The sequence below is a fragment of the Phocoena phocoena genome, chromosome 7 (assembly GCF_963924675.1).
Source record: "Phocoena phocoena chromosome 7, mPhoPho1.1, whole genome shotgun sequence".
NCBI lineage: Eukaryota > Metazoa > Chordata > Mammalia > Artiodactyla > Phocoenidae > Phocoena > Phocoena phocoena.
In genome coordinates this window covers 36,116,589-36,134,678 of record NC_089225.1, presented here as the reverse complement: position 1 = coordinate 36,134,678, position 18,090 = coordinate 36,116,589, and the positions used below count along the sequence as shown (strand labels likewise).

At 39.2% G+C, this 18,090-nt stretch overlaps 1 protein-coding gene across 1 annotated transcript; it reads left to right on the top strand.

The window, feature by feature from the left end:
* The first annotated feature begins 373 nt into the window (after positions 1 to 373).
* Positions 374 to 15,861, top strand: NMI (N-myc and STAT interactor). Its single transcript, XM_065880848.1, has 8 exons — positions 374 to 510; positions 6,716 to 6,805; positions 7,856 to 7,951; positions 9,824 to 9,986; positions 12,776 to 12,882; positions 12,969 to 13,155; positions 15,026 to 15,132; positions 15,587 to 15,861. The coding sequence occupies exons 2-8, from the start codon at positions 6,722 to 6,724 to the stop codon at positions 15,770 to 15,772; spliced, it is 930 nt and encodes a 309-aa protein (XP_065736920.1). The 5' UTR covers positions 374 to 510; positions 6,716 to 6,721; the 3' UTR covers positions 15,773 to 15,861.
* Positions 15,862 to 18,090: the final 2,229 nt, after the last annotated feature.

The window sequence follows — 18,090 nt, the reverse complement described above, 5'->3', positions numbered from 1 at the left end:
CCATTACAATCTGATGAGAGACTCCCACTTTGACTTTATTTGGTTTCTATCCACTTTTTCCAAAAACACGTCCTGTAATATACATACAAAGGAGTAGTTTTTAAAGCATGTCCTAAAATGATGTCTATGGAAACTTAAGGAATACTTGGGGAATAAATTCCCTCAAAACAAAAACAAAACCAATACGTTTTAAAAATCGAAAGTGAAAATAGGTGTAACTTGTTAGTGACTAATCATTGGAGACACCAGGTTTGGTATTCGAGCAGTGACTAGATTTAAAGAAAATCATCATTTGAGTAGTTTTCTTCTCCTTTTATTCTTTCTTTCTTTTTTTTAAAGGAACGAAACTGTTGATCTGGGGGACACCCACTTGAAAAAGGCTCAAAGCTCTTCTGGACAAGGCAGCGCCAGCCGGGCCCGGAGGTTCAGCGCCTCCCGCGGACGCTCCACCTGCGCGCCGCCAGCGAGGTTTCCGGGAACCGGGGCGCGGCGCTCGGCGGGCCGAGGCGGGTGAGTGGGTGCCCCGTTCCCCTCCTGCCATCCCCGCTTCTAGTGGTCCAGGGCTGGAGAGGCAGTGGATGGCGACGAGGCAGGTTCCGCGGGACTCGGGACCTCCTGCGGGGAGACGCCCGGCGGAGAGCCGGGGGCGGACGGGGACCGGGCGCGGAGCCCCAGCGCTGCGCCCCTGCGCTGCCCGCTGCCGGGGTCGCGGGGACCACACAGCCACCGAGGGGACGCGCCTGCCCTCGGCCCACGGGGCCTTCTCTGTGCCGTCCCGGCCTCTGACCCCGTCTCCTTTGCTTTGCTTCATTTCGGAAATTGAAACTTAAAATGGTTTGTGTTTCCCCACTGTTCTTGTAGTGTCTCTGGAGACAGCTGTTAGGAAAACAGATTCCTTCAGGACATTTACTCTGTTGGCAGGAGGAGCAGGTTTTGGCAGCCGTACCTCACTTTTCAGAATATGCAGGGGTTTTCTTGAAAGAGACGTCCAAAAGAGAATGCGATGTTTCCCTATCTATACACATGCAGAAGTTTAAAAAACAAAAACAAAACAAAACAAAAACAACTTTGTGCAAAACAAAAACAAAACAAAACAAAAACAACTTTGTGCATCACCACCTCCTTTTTTCCTTCCTTCTCATTTCCTTTCTTTTTGCTGCCAGGCATGCATATGGGAAGATTTGCTTCTATCAGGCGGGGTGGGGGTGGGGGGGTGGGGGGGCATCACGGTGATGTGAGTGTATTAAGGGAAATAGGTGGTAAATTGGTATAGGTGATTTGTGCTGGTTTTTTCATTCGCTGCCATAACAAATCACCACAGACTTAGTGGCTTAAAATCCACAAGTTTATTATCTTAAAATTCTGCTGGTTAGAAGTTCAACTGGGCGTCACTGGGCTAAAATCAAGGCGTCTGCCTTCCTTCCCCGAGGCTAATGCGGTGAACCTGTTTTCTCGTCTTTTCCAGCCTCTGTAGACTGCTCACCTTCTTTGGCTCAGTGGTGCCCTTTCTCTATCCTCAAAGCCAGCAATGTTGCATTTCTCTGACTAGTCTTCTGTTGTCACATCTTACTCTGATTCTACTCTTCTGCCTTCCTCTTTCACTTTGAAGAAGGACCCTGGTGATTACATTATTTCCCCACCAATAATCCAGGAAGATCTTTGTATTTATGTATATATACTTTTGGCTGTGTTGGGTCTTTGTCGCTGCATGCGGGCTTTTTCTAGTTGTGGCGAGCAGGAGCTACTCTTTGCATAGCACGGGCTCTAGGCACGCAGGCTTCAGTAGTTGCAGCACATAGCCTCAGTAGTTGCGGCACGCTGGCTCAGTAGTTGTGGTGCACGGACTTAGTTGCTCCGCGGCATGTGGGGTCTTCCCGGACCAGGGATCGAACCCGGTTCCCCTGCACTGGCAGGCAGATTCTTAACCACTGCGCCACCAAGGAAGTCCAAGATCGTTATATTTTGAAGTCAGCTGATTAGCAACCTTAATTCATTCTACAACTTTAATTCTCCTTTGCAGTGTAACCTAACATATTCACAGATTCTGAGGGTTAGCTTGTGGGCATCTTTAAGGGGACCATTATTCTGCCTACCATTTGACTGTATAAAAGGAAAGCTATTACTGTACATCCCATTTATGCAAAGAGGGAAAGTATCCAGTTACTAGATATGCTGTAAGAAGTCCTGGGAATATTATGTAGTAGACCATTCATATGAGTTAAATATATTATTGAGAGCCTTTATTACAAGCCTTTATTATTATTCTTAGTCTATATTAAGAATATAGACTAAAAAAACAGTTAAATAATGTTGCAGTTTCTGCTTTCTGGAAATGTAATAAGAGAACTTCACATGCCTGGGATGTCCTGAGCTGAATAAATACCTCAGTCAAGATACTGCACAATTCTATAAATATTGAATGTTTTCAGTGTGTGAATGTGTATTGTGCTCTGAATGGATACAAGGAAGAATGGACGTGGTCCCTGGGCTCAAGGTCATGACCACTAGTCATGGAAAATGACACAGGTACACAAATAAAGCTCCCCAAAAGAGATAATAGCAGGAGAAGTAAAATCATTTGGGGGAATCAGACAAAGCTTCAAGAACTTGGAGGTGAATTTGGGATGGATGTTGAACAGTAGGGTTTCATTAGGTGGAGGTTAAGGTTGGAAGGGGAGGAAGGATGTGACATTGAGGGACAGGAGGGAAAAGAGAAATCCTTAGAGTGTTCAGTGTGGTTAAGGGACTTGGTCCAGGAGTTGTCTAAATAAGACTAGTTGGGGTTAGATTGTGTAAGACTTGGGATGAATACCGTTATAAGGACTCTGCAGTTGTTAATGCAATAAAGAGCTACTTATATATACCTTTTTTATTTTTAAACTCCTCAAACTTACAGAAAATCTGCAAGTAAAAAATTGTCTTTTTCCTGAGTTATTTGAGAGTAGGTTTCATGACCAATTACCCTGGAATTCTTGAGTATTTATTTCCTACAAAAAAGATGTTCTCTATGTAACTCCAATACAGTGATTAAAATCAGAAAAATTAATATTGATACATTATGCCATCTAATCCTTGGATCTAATTTAAATTTTGCCAGTTGTCCCTATAATATCCTATAACAAAAGGACCCAGTTCAGAGTTATGCATTGTGTTTAGTTGTGATGTCTCTTTAATCTCCTGCCTGGGACAGTTTCTCAGTCTTTCCTTGGCTTTCATGAACTTGACACTTTTGAAGAGAACAGGCCAGTTTATCTCATGTTTCCTCTTGTTTAGATTCGGCTCATGCATCTTTGGCAGGAATATCATAGGAGTCATGCTGTGTTCTCGGTGTGCCTATCATATGTCAGATGATTTTGATGTATCTCATTATTTACTTTGATTACTTCATTATGGTGTGGTCCGCCTGGCTTCTTCACTGTAAAGTTATTCTTTTCCCCTTTGAAATTAGTGTTTTGTGGAGAAGTATTCCTTTTGTTTGTTTTGTTTTGAGAAGCTTTATTCATAATAGCCCCAAACCAGAAATAACCAAATAGCCCACCAACGAGAGAATGGATAAACAACTTGTAGGCTGTCCATGCATGGAATACTACACAGCAATAAAAAGGAACAAACTACTAATACATGCAATAACAAGGACAAGTCTCCAAAACATGTTGAGCTTAAAACTCTAGCACATATAAAAGGGTGCATACCAAATGATTCCACTTATATGAAGTGCAATACAGGTTGTTCAGTGTAAGGAAATTTTAACTCAATTAAAAACAATCATTTCCTGAGTGTGGACTATATCCCTGGCACTCTTTTGGGTACTGTTAGGGTAGCATTCTGGATGAACTAGAGCATACTTTAGAGAACAAAACAAAAATCATAGCCCTTACAGTGCTTATATTCTTGTAGGTCAGCTTGACATGTTCAAAGCAAAAGGGCAAACTGATATTTATCCCCATTGAAATTGTTGATCTCCTTCAAGGGCTTGTCAATGCCAGGACTGGTGAGTGCTCAGAACACCTAAATGATTGAGATTGCACTGGATTTTGGTTTGCAGTACTTGTGGGTAAGTATTTTGAAACTAATTAAATGGTCCTTTCCTCACAAAACTATCAATTTATCTATCTATCTACCTATATAGCTAGCTAGCTAGCTAGCTATGTTTACCGACTCATAGTTCTGTTTTGCTCAGTGGATTTAATTATTACTGTCATTATTTATTTCTGTGCTTAATTGATTCCCAGATTTGTCCAGTGAGAACCTCATCAAGGTGGACTCTATGTTCTTGTGACATATCCTCATCATTCTTTGAGCACTTCTTGCTTTCTGACATCATAAGATGCTTGTCTTGTACTTTTCCTGTCCTACTTCTAGAAGCAGCCATTTCTCTTAATAGCCTTGGTTCCTGGTAGCTGAGAATGGTACTAGAAACTAAATTCTGGGCGCTAGATGTGCTCACTGCTGTTGTCTTTGTTTCCAGGCCCTTTTAGCAGACAGAACTGGGGAATATCACACACTCACACACTTATATCTATATTTAAATTTCTGTACTTTTCTATCAACATATCAGAAATCATGAGATTATGCTGATATCTCCAGTTCCAATTCATAGCATTCATTCTATTTTTCTCCCTTTAAATTTTTTTTTTTTTTTGATTTTCTGAGTCAGGTTTTTCATTGTCAGAGAACGTGATTATAAATATGCAGAGGGAGAGCTTCCCCGGTGGCGCAGTGGTTGAGTCCGCCTAACGATTCAGGGGACACGGGTTCATGCCCCAGTCCAGGAAGATCCCACATGCCGCGGAGCAGCTGGGCCCGTGAATCATGGCCACTGAGCCTGCGCGTCCGGAGCCTGTGCTCCGCAACGGGAGAGGCCGCAACAGTGAGAGGCCAGCGTACCGCAAAAAAAAAAAAAAAAAAAAAAAAAAAAAAAAAAAAAAGAGAGAGATGTTAAAAAAAAAAAAAGGAGAACAAAAAAATAAAACCCCAATGAGATACCACTTCACATCTATTAGAATGGGCGTCAAGAAAAAGACAAGAGGTAACTGTAAGGCCAACTGGCCCGAGGCAGGGGAACACAATCAGATTCATTGGTTGCATCAGACCGAAACTCTCCGGACCACCCAGTTCCAGGAACTGACCTGGGGACTTTGAACCCGGCCCAGCCTTCCCGCCTTTCGAGGGGCGGGACTAACGGTCCCCCAGGATATCCGGAAAGACCACCAAATAAGGAATACCCTGCGCCCTCCCAGATTCACCACACCCCTTTCCCTTCTTCCCCTATAAAATCTTGCCCAACCCTCGCCCGGGTGCGACTTCTCTGGCCCCTTTCTCTCGGACCAGTGAACTTCGCCCGGGTGCGCTCCCTAGTAAAGCTCACTTGAAGCTTTCCTCTGTTTCGCGGTGCCGTTTGTTAAGATCCGACCTTACAGTAACAAATACTGGAGAGGGTGTGGAGAAAAGGGAACCCCTGTGCACTGTTGGTGGGAATGTAAATTGGTGCAGCCGTTATGGAGAACAGTATGGAGGATCCTCAAAAAGTTAAAAGTAGAACTACCATATGACCCCTTTTTTTGGACACTGCTTGTGTTCACACTGAGTAAACTAAGCCATGACTAATTTTCTGCTAGTCTTCTATTTTATGTTTAGAGAAGAATACATGTCTTTTCTGTTTCTTCTATAGGAATAGTGAGAACTTAGCCACTTGAAATCTTGGAAGATTGTATTAACAGACACATTATTACTGTGCTTCTAAAACAATAACTGTTGTGATAATCCTTGTGTCATATTTGATCTGGGATAACTCCATCTTAGTAAATTGATATGCAGGCAAGGTTTCTTAACTTTTTTGGTGCCAGTCGGAAAAAGCTTGTGGGCCTTTCTCAAAATAAAGTTTTTAAGTTGTATAAAACAAAATACATAGAATTATAAAGGAAACCAATTATATTGAAATATGATTATCAGGTTATTTAAAAAGCAAATATTTAATATAGTAATATATATCAACATACTACAGTTTATTACAAGACCTAGTCATGAGTTTAATAACTATCATAATTTTGAAGCAGGGTTAAACACAAGCAATGTTTTAAGATATCTGGAAGAGTTAAAATATTTTATGAAAATATCTGTACCGTCTTGGTGACTTTTGTCACAGGGGCTGCAAATACTATGTGGCTTGTTGCCTATATTCATATTTGAAGAGAATGCTAAGTTTCAATCAGAGGTTATTAGAAATAAAGATGAAGTTTTTTTCCTGTCCAAGTGTATGAACTCAGGAGGGTCTGTGAAAACCCCTGTACGCATAGAGGAACGGTGTTTGGAGGTCTTTTTACTCCATTACATTTGGAGAGTATAATAGGGAGAATTAAATATTTAAATAAAAACCTTTGAAAAAGTCTAGAAGACCAAAATAATAGTATTTTAAAATGGAGCATCATATTATGATTGATATGAGAACTACAAAGGAATGTTAATACCTATTATTTTCTCTTACGGTGTTGAAAAGCAAAGAATTTTTAGAACCTTTTTATATGTTTATAGGTGTGAAAGTTATTTGAAATAGAGACTTTGGATATAATCCTCATGATAATAAAGACTTCGGTGATAGGAAATAACATATAGCAAAGAAGAGATGTTTCTTCTGTAAGAGGGTAAAAGTTACTTTTTCTTCTTGAATTTGTGTGTTTGTACTATTTTTAAAGTATTTACCTTTTATAGTAATTAGGGAATCATGGCAACTGATGAAGATAACAAAAAACAAGTTCTTAAGGAGTATGGGCCAGCTGAAGAATTTATGAAAGATGAACAAAACCAGGTAAAAAGGAAAAATTACTGAGTACTATTAAAAATTAACTTACATCTATTACTTTTGCAGCGAGGCATGTTTCATATGTCTTTGTCCAACATTATGTTGAATTTGGAAGAATATTAGGGTTTTCAGTTTTTTTTACCTCTATTATTCAAGACTGACAAGAAGAATCATATTTCTTTTCTTTCTCTTACACAGCTTACAATGTTAGCTGCTTTTTCACTTCCTCTCTCATTTCTTTGATTTGCACCTAGAAGTTAAGAGTTTCGTTAGCAATTATCCAATTAGACCTAAGGGAATGGAGGCTCAGGTAGTTAAACCACTTACTCAAGGCCATCTGTCTGGCATATCAAGGCAGCTATACTGTGGGAATCACAGAAAAAAATATTTTTAAATTGCCCCAGAGTAACATATGTCCACAGTTATGGTGCAGCTTTAAAGTCATATTGGAGTCACAAATAGGAAGGAATTGACAGAGCACTGAACTAAGATCCAGAAGACAGGGGTATCAATCCTTGCTCTACTATAAACATTTCTGTGACTTTGGTTTAGTGTGAAAAGTGGTTTCCTTTTTTGTATAATAGAGATAATAATCCTTGGCAGTGGTAAGAAAGTCGACAGGTGATGATGTAAAACATTTGACAAAGGTATTAGTCACGTGATCATATTTATTTTGAGACTGTCTAATGTCTTTCTTTGCCTTGTTCGAAGTGAGAGAAATTTTGCTTCTTTAATTAATTAGAAAAATGAGGTCGGGGCTGGGACTTCCCTGGTGGTCTACTGGGTAAGACTCCACATTCCCAATGCAGGGGACCCGGGTTCCATCCCTGGTCGGGGAACTAGCTCCCACGTGCATGCACAACTAACAAGTCCACATGCCACAACTAAGAAGCCCACATGCCGCAACTAAAGATCCCACATGCTGCAAGAAAGATCCCGTGTGCCACAACTAAGACTTTGTGCAGCCAAAATAAATAAATATTAAGAAAAGAGAAGAAAAATGAGGTCGGGACTGTTTAAATTTTGGGTGTTATTTTATTTCCTTTTTATTTTTAGAAATTAATTAGTGAAATTGAAAAGGAAAATATTCAGTTAAAGGAGGAGATCCAAAAGCTTGAAGCTGAGTTGCAAGCGACAACCAGGAACTCCCAGGTACTTCTTTAATTATTTTATGTATCTCATTTTTCACAGACCCCATTTTTCAGGAAAAGCAATTTATCGATACAGAATTCATTTCTAAAACATTATGGTCATCCATGGCACCACTGTTTGCAACAGCCCCAAACTGAGAGCAGTAGGATGAATTAATAAATTAGGGTGTATTCACACAGTGGACTACTACACAACAATGAGAATGAACAGGCTACAACTGTATGCAATAACATCGATGAATTTCATAAACACAGTGCTGAGCCAGAAAAGGAGAAACAGGGCGCACCATATGCTTCCATTGAAATACAGCATGAAAACACGATGTTAAAGTTAGTATGGTGGTGACTCTTAGAGGCAGGTAGGAACTGGAAGGGAACCCAAGAGGGCTTCTGGGGTGTTGGTCTTGTTCTGATTATTAATCTGGGTGCTGGTCACAGGTGTGTGATCACTGTAGAATTTCATCTTGCTGCACACTTATGCTAATACATGTTTTAATATTCATGTATATGTTAATCCAAAACTACCCCCAAATGATGGTCATTATCAATCACTTTTGGATCAAATTCTTGGTCTTCTCACCAAGTTCTTTTATTGTTCTCCTCATCCAAGAAATTTAAGTGAGTTTCACAGTTAAAAAGAAATTGGATGAGTATCTTCATTTAAATTCTTAATTTCTCCTGTGTTTGAGTTAGACATAGCTTTCACTCCTTTTTTCTTCATAACAACCCAGGTTGTTAAAAAAAATACTTTAAACAATTGAAATGCTTAAAGCATTGTCACTTTTTGTTTCTGAAATGGGGGATAGGATGTTGAATATCAGGAAGTGAAGTTTCCGGTGTTTGTGAGATTTAGAGAAGTCTCTGTTAAGATTCTGGATACTTCTCAGGCTGGATCCAGAATCATTTAGTCCTACGACTCAAGGGGCCTCGGGAACCCAGCCAGCTCAGTTGATTCACTTCACAGAGGACTGAAACTGGGGTCTAGAGAGCATAAGTGAATTGCTCCCTGCCACGGTCTACTCAGGACTAGAAGCAGGCATTCTCACTCTCACTCCGGAAAGCTCTTGACTTCTCAGGGTATACTGGATGTTTCTACATTATTGGGAAACACTCTGCCTTTTCTCAAGACACTGCAGATCGTTTTGAAGTCAGAGTTATGGTAATCAGAAATTCTACCAAAGTTACATGTAGAATAAATGTCAGATGAGATCAAATGACTCACTTGACATTTCTAATGTCTTTGGAATAAAACCTTTTCTTGCACCATGTAAAATAACCATGGGAAATAGAAATGCAAATACTCAATTCATTTGTGCATTTATGTGTGGTTGTACTGACTGTTCATCCCAGTGATTTTAAGCAGCTAATTTGATAAATTTTAAGTCATTGAATTCAGGAGTCTTTCTTTTTGGATGAGGTTATCTGAGTTTGCCATCAAAATAACCATATACACCTGACTCTATTTCATACCTCTTTGCAGTGAGGATAAATATACTGTGCAATGATTTCTTTGTGAGATAGCTTATTATTGGCACAGTTGTTCAAAGGGTATTTTTCTACAGGAATGATGTAGGCTTTAGACTCAAACACCACACAATATTGACCAGTTTAAACACTTAGAAAAAGTGAGAGATTATATATTTACAATTTCATCTGTGAAATAATATTGAAGGATCAGCATCTGACTACATTACTGAGTACTTCCCTGGGAAGAAGCAATTACTAAAGATATTAAATAAGACCACGCTCAGTATTCCGTGGGGCTCTGAAGTCAGTGGAGAGTGAATTATTGGATGATCAAATCACATTATCATTGGAAGGACTTAAGTTATTTCTTGTCTTGATTTTAATCAAACATTTCTGTTTGAATTAGATTAACGAGGATATTCCCGAAACAAAGATAAAGTTCACAGCTGTAGAGAATCCTGAGAGTGACAGCCAGTTTTCAAATACCTCCTATTCGTGTCACATGAGCTCAAAAGTCCCTTATGAGCTACAAAAAGGACAAGCACTTATCACCTTTGAAAAAGAAGAAGGTATGACTCATGTTCAAAAATTTGACCATGTTACCTTTGGAAAGCACTGGGACTTTCAAAGAGTTTTTGTAGATATTTGGCCATTGCTTTACAATTTTTACATTTATCATTTCATCTCATCCTCATAGTGACACCCTGAGGTAGGTATGATTATCCCCATTTTACAGATGAGAAAACTGACTCTGAGACATTGAGTGACTTGAACATGATCACTCATTCAGGACGTGACAATGCTGGGACTCAAGCCCAGGTGTTGTGATGTCCAATACCAATGCCTTTCTACTGCAACTGCTACCTGCAAATGATAATACTAGTGATAATGTTTCAAGGTTGTAAAGCTCTACATCATTCTAGGAGAGTTCTCACAGACATTATCTCATTGTATACTCACATGAATCCATGAAAGAAATAAGATAGAGAGTTACTATTTACATTTTATAACTAAGAAAACAGATTCTCAGGTGTTTAAGTGATTTACCTAAATGCACAAGACCTGTGAATGGCAAGAGCCCTGGAGTCAGAGATTTGGGAGTGGGACCTGATGTTTGCCACGTCCGCCGTGGTGTGGGACCCTCTTGAGATCTGGGGGCACCTTAATGAGGAGAATCTGGCTTTGAGTGCCAGCTGTGCCCCTTTCTAGAAGTGTAACTTGGTTGGGTTCTTTATAAATCTCAATTTTTTTATGACACATTTTGTGGCAGTACCTACCTCAGGGGGTTGCTTTGAGTATTAAATGAGAAATGTTGAAAAATACTTAGCACAGTGTCTGATATATAATAAACACTTAATAAATGTTAGCTGTCATTATTGTTACATGTTAGGAATTTTTCAGCTAAAGAAACAGAAGCTTACCTAAGATAAGGAACTTGCTCAAGGTCCATACAGGTGATAAATTGCAGAGCTGAGAGCCAAACCTCAAGTACCCTTGTATGTTCTACTGTACCAACATTCCTCTGAGCAGGCCACCATCTGGGCTTTTTGTTCTCATATTTTCCAAGTTAGATTAAGTTATGGGTGGGGTCAGATGGTCTTCACAAGCCCTTCCAGTGTTCAGATTCTGGGAATCTATGATTATAACTCATGTCTCCTTGACGCCTGGTTTGTTACTATAGCCTGAAAATAAATAGAAAGGCATTCTGGCAGGTCACTATATGCACATACGCTTTGTCCACTCTGGGTCCGCCCCTGCAGCTGAGGGTGAAGGGGGAGGCCAAGAGCCCTGTTGGCACTTGGCAGTTGGCCGTGGTAATTGAGATATAACTGAAGGATGGAAGTGAGGATTTGGGAAGCAAGGATTCTGCATAGGAATTACCTGGGGATGCTGGGAACAGGATTTTCTTCAAAAACAGCTGCATCACTGCTTCCACCCTTGGCATGGCTCTGAGGTCCTGCTCTTCTGGACAACTTTGGGTTTCTACACAATTAAACAGGAGTTGGCTTTTGACAGAGTCACAGAAGTTGAAACACAAGTAGCCCTCTCAGCTGTGTCACATCACCAGATGTTGGAGGTTTGGGGGGTGGGCGTTGGGAGGGAAAGATCATCATCTAAGTATTACTTACAGTTGATAATCTCTGTTATTGTTGCCTGTTGTCAATAACAACAAAAAGATGTAATTCAAGTTAGAGAGCCATATCATGGTACAATGAGTCTGAATTCCCACATGACAACGCCCTGTTTTCTAGCCTTGTTTCTCTCTTCCTCCAGCTGTGGTGTGCTGTCTGGTTGTTATAAACACATGTGAGGTTTATAAGACCGAGACTAATTTGTGTCTAGTCTTTATGACATATTAGAGTAAGCAGCTCCAAATAGCAACAACTGAAGGGTTATAAACTCTTATGTCACACAATTAAAAATAAACACATACCCACATGCATTTTATTTTGGTTTTTTCTTATTCTTATTTATTTATTTATTTTTGGCCGCGTCTTAGTTCTCCGACCAGGGATTGAAACCCAGCCCCTCAGCAGTGAGAGCACCGAGTCCTAACCACTGGACCACTAGGGAATTCCCCGCACATTCATTTTAAACTGTCGTATAGTTGCTATTGGATTTCTAATGATGTTTGGCATAATTATGTTACTAAGCCTTTCCCATTTGCATGGCTAAATTAGACTAGATAGTTTTGTGATCGGTATATGAAGACTATCGACTTTTTAATGAATAATCTCAAGAGCATTTTAAGGAAAGTAGAATTCTTCATTAAATATGACCAAAAAAAAAAAAAAAGACTCACTCTTTGGTATTTAAGTCTTTGTGGTCTTTAATATGTAATCCTGGGGAAAGACAGAGACAAGAACAAATATTTATTTCTTTGTTGCTTGTAACATATTAAGGAGCAGTGACAAATGATAAATAAGATTAATTGTCAGAATGGCACTGACCTAAAAAGTCTTCCTAGCTTACTCAACATGGAAGAAATTTCTGGCTGAGCTTTAATGTACTAAGGGAGTTCTCTGATAATTCTGTCTACAGTGGAAAGGAAGGGTGTGTGGCTGTACTGAAGTAATATATGAATTTCTGAAGGATCATCGGGCTTATCTCTTAAGGGATGAATCTAGAACTTGTCGAGAATTTCTACATTGTAATTTTTTGCTGATGTATTTTGACATTAATATATCCTACTATGGTGGCAAGACCATCATCACTTAGAAATCCTAAGAAAAATGTAAAAATTAGATCCCTTAAAATTAAAGAAAACTTAAAATATTCAGGATTATTTGTTGTTAAACCAAACATGTAAAAATGTATTGAAATATTGGCAATTAATACTTCCCAAATTATTTTTCAGTTGCCCAAAATGTGATCAGAGTGGGGCACCATCACGTGCAGATACAGGATGTAAACGTGAAGGTTATGGCCAGCCCGGTTCCATTAAACTCAGGAGTCAGATTCCAGGTAACATGGTGATTAAAGCGTTTCAGAATTTGTTAAACACGGACACTTTTCTCATCCATATTTCTGAACGTGAACCGATTTCCCAGGTTCACGTAGAAGTGTCTAAAATGAAGATCCACGTTACCGACATTCCTGATGAACTGCCTGAAAGTCAGATGAGAGACAAGCTAGAACTGAGTTTTTGTAAATCCCGCAGCGGAGGCGGAGAAGTGGACTGCGTGGAGTACGACAAGCAGTCCCGGAGCGCCGTCGTCACATTTGTGGAAAGTGGAGGTATTCCTGCACTGAGAGTTAGACAGTACTCTAGCATTTAAATTACGTTCTGCCAGGTCTGAAAGTATCCCTTTCTACTGCTTTTATTTGGAATTTATTAGACAGCATAATAACAGGGGATTTTTTTTTTAACCTTATGAAATGGTAGAGTCCTGAAAATGATTTCCCTGAGTGCTGCTGAGAATGATAGGATTACAGATAACAAGTACCTACATCTTAGTGCATTCCTATCACGTGCCAGGCATGGAGTCTTTGGTGTTTTATACATATATCTGCTCAGATCCATAGCACAGCTCTGGATGTAGGTGTTATACTCATTTTATTGATGAGGAAACTAAGGCGTACTCAAGGTAAGCAGCTTACCCAAGATCGCACAGTGGGTGTGTGGCAGAGAAACATTCTGAAAAAATATATATATAAAACTGTCTCTTCATCTCACTTATTACGATTGACAAGGATCTCAGGTGGAGGTAATCGATTCCAGGAAGGAAAGGGGGTAATAGAGAGAACAGCTGTTCCTTTTTTAGGTAGAAATGGACTTTTACCAAATCATCTTAGGGAGGTTTATATTCTTATAATGAAAAATAGAAGATTCTCCAAGTTCTTTTGTTAATATGTTCAAATGATTCTCAATGTAAAAATCTCTTCCTCTAGTTAATCTAGTTCTTAGGACTTCTCCAGGGTTTGCACATACGATAGAAATCCAAATATACAATTAAAAACCGTTGACTGATTTAAGTAGAAATCCAAATATACAATTAAAAACCGTTGACTGATTTAAGTTTTTTCATAATAAAGTAATACATGCTTTTTAAAGAAAATTGAAATAATAGAGAACAACATTAATTTAATAAAAATTGAGACATTTCCTTAAATTTCCAAACTTCCCTTTCTCCTGCTATGTAGCTAGTTATGGTTAGGTGAATGTCTTTCCAGATCCTTCTGGAATTGCTGGATAATATGGTAATTCTATGTTTAATGCTTGAGGAACCGCCATACTGTTTTCCACAGTGGCTACACCTTTACATTCCTACCAGCAATGTACCAGGGTTCCAGTTTCTCCACATCCTTGCCAGCAAGGATCTACACTCTTAACCACTGTACTATATTGCTAATTCAAGGTGGACTGGTGAGAGGAGAAAAAAAGTGATTGGATATTCTTACGAACTGTTTGTGTTAAACTCTATGCAATCTTGACACATTACCTTTTTTCCCCTCTAGGAAAAAAAGCTGCTAAAAATAAATCTGGTTATTTTTTGTGTTGGAGAAAGTTGATGAATTTTTGTTATTTGCCTTCACTTTTTTTAGATGACATTCAGCACCCCTGCACCTTTGATTAACATCATTATACAGGTTTATTGAATGTCATGTATTAGTTACAGGACAATTAAGTAATTTTAGATATATAATAGTAATATAGTAATTTGCTATATGTATGTATGTGTATATATATATATATATATGCACAGAAAGAGAGAGAGAAAGAGAGTATTCTAATCTTAATTTGCATGTGTACTTCTTGAGAGATTGGGAAACACTGGGTTTTGTTAGGATGGCTAGGTTATTTTTTGCAAATGGTTATCACATTTTATGTAGCTCAAGGTAGGTCTATCTGAGGACATTGCAGCTCACTGTGCATTGATTGACTGATAGTTTAAGACAGATGGAGCTATTTAAATCTCATTATCATTTGGTCTTATGTTTTTTAAAATTATGTACTGTGAATTCTTTAAAGTGGACTGTAGAGTTTCTTAAAAATTAATCCCTCAAGCCACTGTTTACTCTGACATTCTGTTTGAAGGAGGTTTAAACTTTGGTTTAAAAATGTTTGATATAAAGGAGAAAATAATTTTTAAAAATTTACTTCTAGTTGCTGACAAGATTTTGAAAATAAAAGACTATCCTCTTCATATAAATCAAAACTGCCAGAGAGTTACTGTTTCTCCGTACACAGAAACATACCTGAAAAAGTTTCAGGTAAAGTCATCTTTTTTCTTTCATTTTGGAAACTTATTGCCCGGCCCCACCCCACAGAAAATAAAAAGTTGTGATTCTGTTTCCGTTAGAATCTTATTAATTAACCTAGCCTGCCATCTTGAAAGCTAGAACTCATGCCTAACTCTTGGTTTCGCTTCCCCTCCAGCATTCATTTCGTTACTTGATCTTGTCACTTCCACCTCTCAGTACCTCTCTAACTGGTCTCTCTGTCCATAGAGTTGCCCTCCTTTCCTCTATTTGTCACAATGGCACCAGAGTTATCTTTCTGAAACTCAGATCCAACTCTGATATTCTCTTGCTTGAAAATCTTCCTGAGGCCCGTTGTCTCTCTCAAGATAACATCCAAACTATTAAGCAGAGCTTATAAATGTAAAGTTTTGTAATTCAAAGCGCTTAGAAAATTTTCTATTTATCTTTTTATTTTGCTTCTTAGGTATTTTCAGGAGTATCTAAGAAGACGGTGCTTCTGACTGGACTGGAAGACCTTCAGATCATAGATGAAGAAACTGTAGAGGATTTTATTAACATTCACTTTCAACGGGAGAAAAATGGAGGTGGAGAAGTCGAGGTAGTCAAGTGTTCCCTTGGGCAACCTTACATAGCATACTTTGAAGAATAGAGTCATGGAATCCTATGAAAATTAGAGCTTTTGAACCCAAATCACTGTTAATGCTTGACAAAAATGAATATCCTTTTCCTTAAAAAAAATGAAAAATTTAATTCTTTCATGTTTGTTTATTCTTAGATACAAAACATATTTCTGTTTTTGAATTCTTTGTTTCCACCTGTGCTGAATGTTTACAAATGCAATAACTATATTAAAACAGTTTTGTTCATAAATTTTGTGGCTGGGTGCCATGTCCATTGAAATGAACCATAAGTGATCCAGTTGTCCGCCTGCCATGTTGGCTCATTCTGTCATGGTCTGAGCCAACAGCAGAATTAAATTCATATTAAAATGCTGTCAGAAATGAAATGCTTTTAGAAAAGATTCTAAACCTAGACCTATCCAATGCTGCCTGCCATCTAAAATAAAGGGAAAAACTAAAAAGAAAAAAGGCTTGGTTTTGCTTCTGATATTTCATTTTTCGGTTTTCAAGTTGTTATACTACCATCAGAAATACTCATTTCTCTCACATTTCTCTTTGGAAAAAGAAATGTTGCCTATGGGGCTTCCCTGGTGGCGCAATGGTTGGGAATCCGCCTGCTGATGCAGGGGACACGGGTTTGAGCCCTGGGCCGGGAGGATCCCACATGCCGCGGAGCAGCTGGGCCCGTGCTCCACAAGTACTGAGCCTGCGCTCTTCAGCCTACGAGCCACATGTACTGAAGCCTGCCACACGCCTAGAGCCTATGCTCCTCAACAAAGACAAGCCACCGCAATGAGAAGCCTGTGCACTGCAACGAAGAGTTGCTCCTGCTCGCTCCACCTAGAGAAAGCCCACGTGCAGCAACAAAGACCCAATGCAGCCAAAAATAATAATTTAAAAAATATATTAAGAAAAATTTAAAGAACCTCATTTAATTTTGATTGGTACAGTCTCACTAGCACAGAGGGTGTTATATTTAGTCTATGGTAGACTGCCGATTAGAAATAATTTTTTCCTAATATTTAGGACAAAGTTGGAAACAGTCACTTTTGTTTCTTTTGGGCGCCTTCCTCAGACAGTAAAATAGATAATTTCATCTGATCTTAAATTTTCACAATGGTTTTGATAAATGTTACTTATCCTAGAAAATTATGCTTTTTCTTTGGGTTCCTTTCACCATTCTACCTCCGTGTGATCTGACTAAAACTCAGAAATCAAGCACTGGCTCTCCTGCTTATTTCCAGAGTTTTACAGATTTTACAGGAGGAAACTTTTCTTTAAAATATACCAAAAGATACTGTATTGACTATTTAACATATCGCATGTTACGGTAGGAAGCCTTCAACTATGTGTCCAGGATGAGCTATCTCCACTTATTAATGTGTGAAAAGACTTTGTCATTAAGTAAGTCAGGAAAGACAGATAATGTGGAATTACAAGTCCCTTTTGCTGTTTGTAGATTTATCAGTCAGGAGAGGCTGGGCTATGCTGTGACAGCACAACCTCCCAAATCTTGGAGACCTAGTAAAATAAAAGTTTAATTCTCGCTCATGCTGAATGTCCAACAAAAGTTGGTAAGGGACTCTGTCTTAATCACTTCAGGCCCCATCTTGAGACATGCTCCCAGAATCATGCAGGTGGGGAAAAGTGAAATCTGGAGAGTCTTGGCACCAGCAATTAAATGCTGTGACCCAGAAGTGACCTGTGCCATTTCCTCTCACATCTCATTGGCCAGAAATAGTCATGTGGCCTCACTGAAACATAACGGCGCTAGGAAATTCCCTGGCCGTCCAGTGGTTAGGACTCCTCGCTTCCACAGCAGGGGGCATGGGTCGGGTCTCTGGTCGGGGAACTAAGATTCCACATGCCATATGGTGTGTCAAAACAAAAGAAAAAAGAAAAGAAAGAAAATATAAGGGGGCTAGAAAATTCTGTCTTGTAAAAATGAGAAGAACTAGATATAGTTGAGACAGAATAATAAGGAATAATAAGTGTAGTATGTCCTGTCCTACTGGTCATAAATATGTTTTTTTTTTTACCATCTTTATTGGAGTACAGTTGCTTTACAATGGTGTGTTTCTGCTGTATAACAAAGTGAATCAGTGAATCAGCTATGTGTATACATATGTCACCATATCCCCTCAATCTTGCATCTCCCTCCCATCCTCCATATCCCCCCCTCTATGGGGACACAAAGAACCGAGCTGATCTCCCTGTGCTATGAAGCTACTTCCCACTAGCTAGCTATTTTACATTTGGTAGTGTATATATGTCAATGTTGCTCTCTCACTTCATCCCAACTTACCCTTCTTCCCCGTCCCTGTGTCCTCAAGTCCATTCTCTACGT

Excerpts from the sequence above, each read along its gene's own strand:
- NMI (XM_065880848.1), top strand. The coding sequence starts at position 6,722 with ATGGCAACTGATGAAGATAACAAAAAACAAGTTCTTAAGGAGTATGGG. Across the intron at positions 12,883-12,968 it reads ACTCAGGAGTCAGATTCCAG|GTTCACGTAGAAGTGTCTAA; the intron begins GTAACATGGTGA and ends CCGATTTCCCAG. Across the intron at positions 13,156-15,025 it reads CACATTTGTGGAAAGTGGAG|TTGCTGACAAGATTTTGAAA; the intron begins GTATTCCTGCAC and ends ATTTACTTCTAG.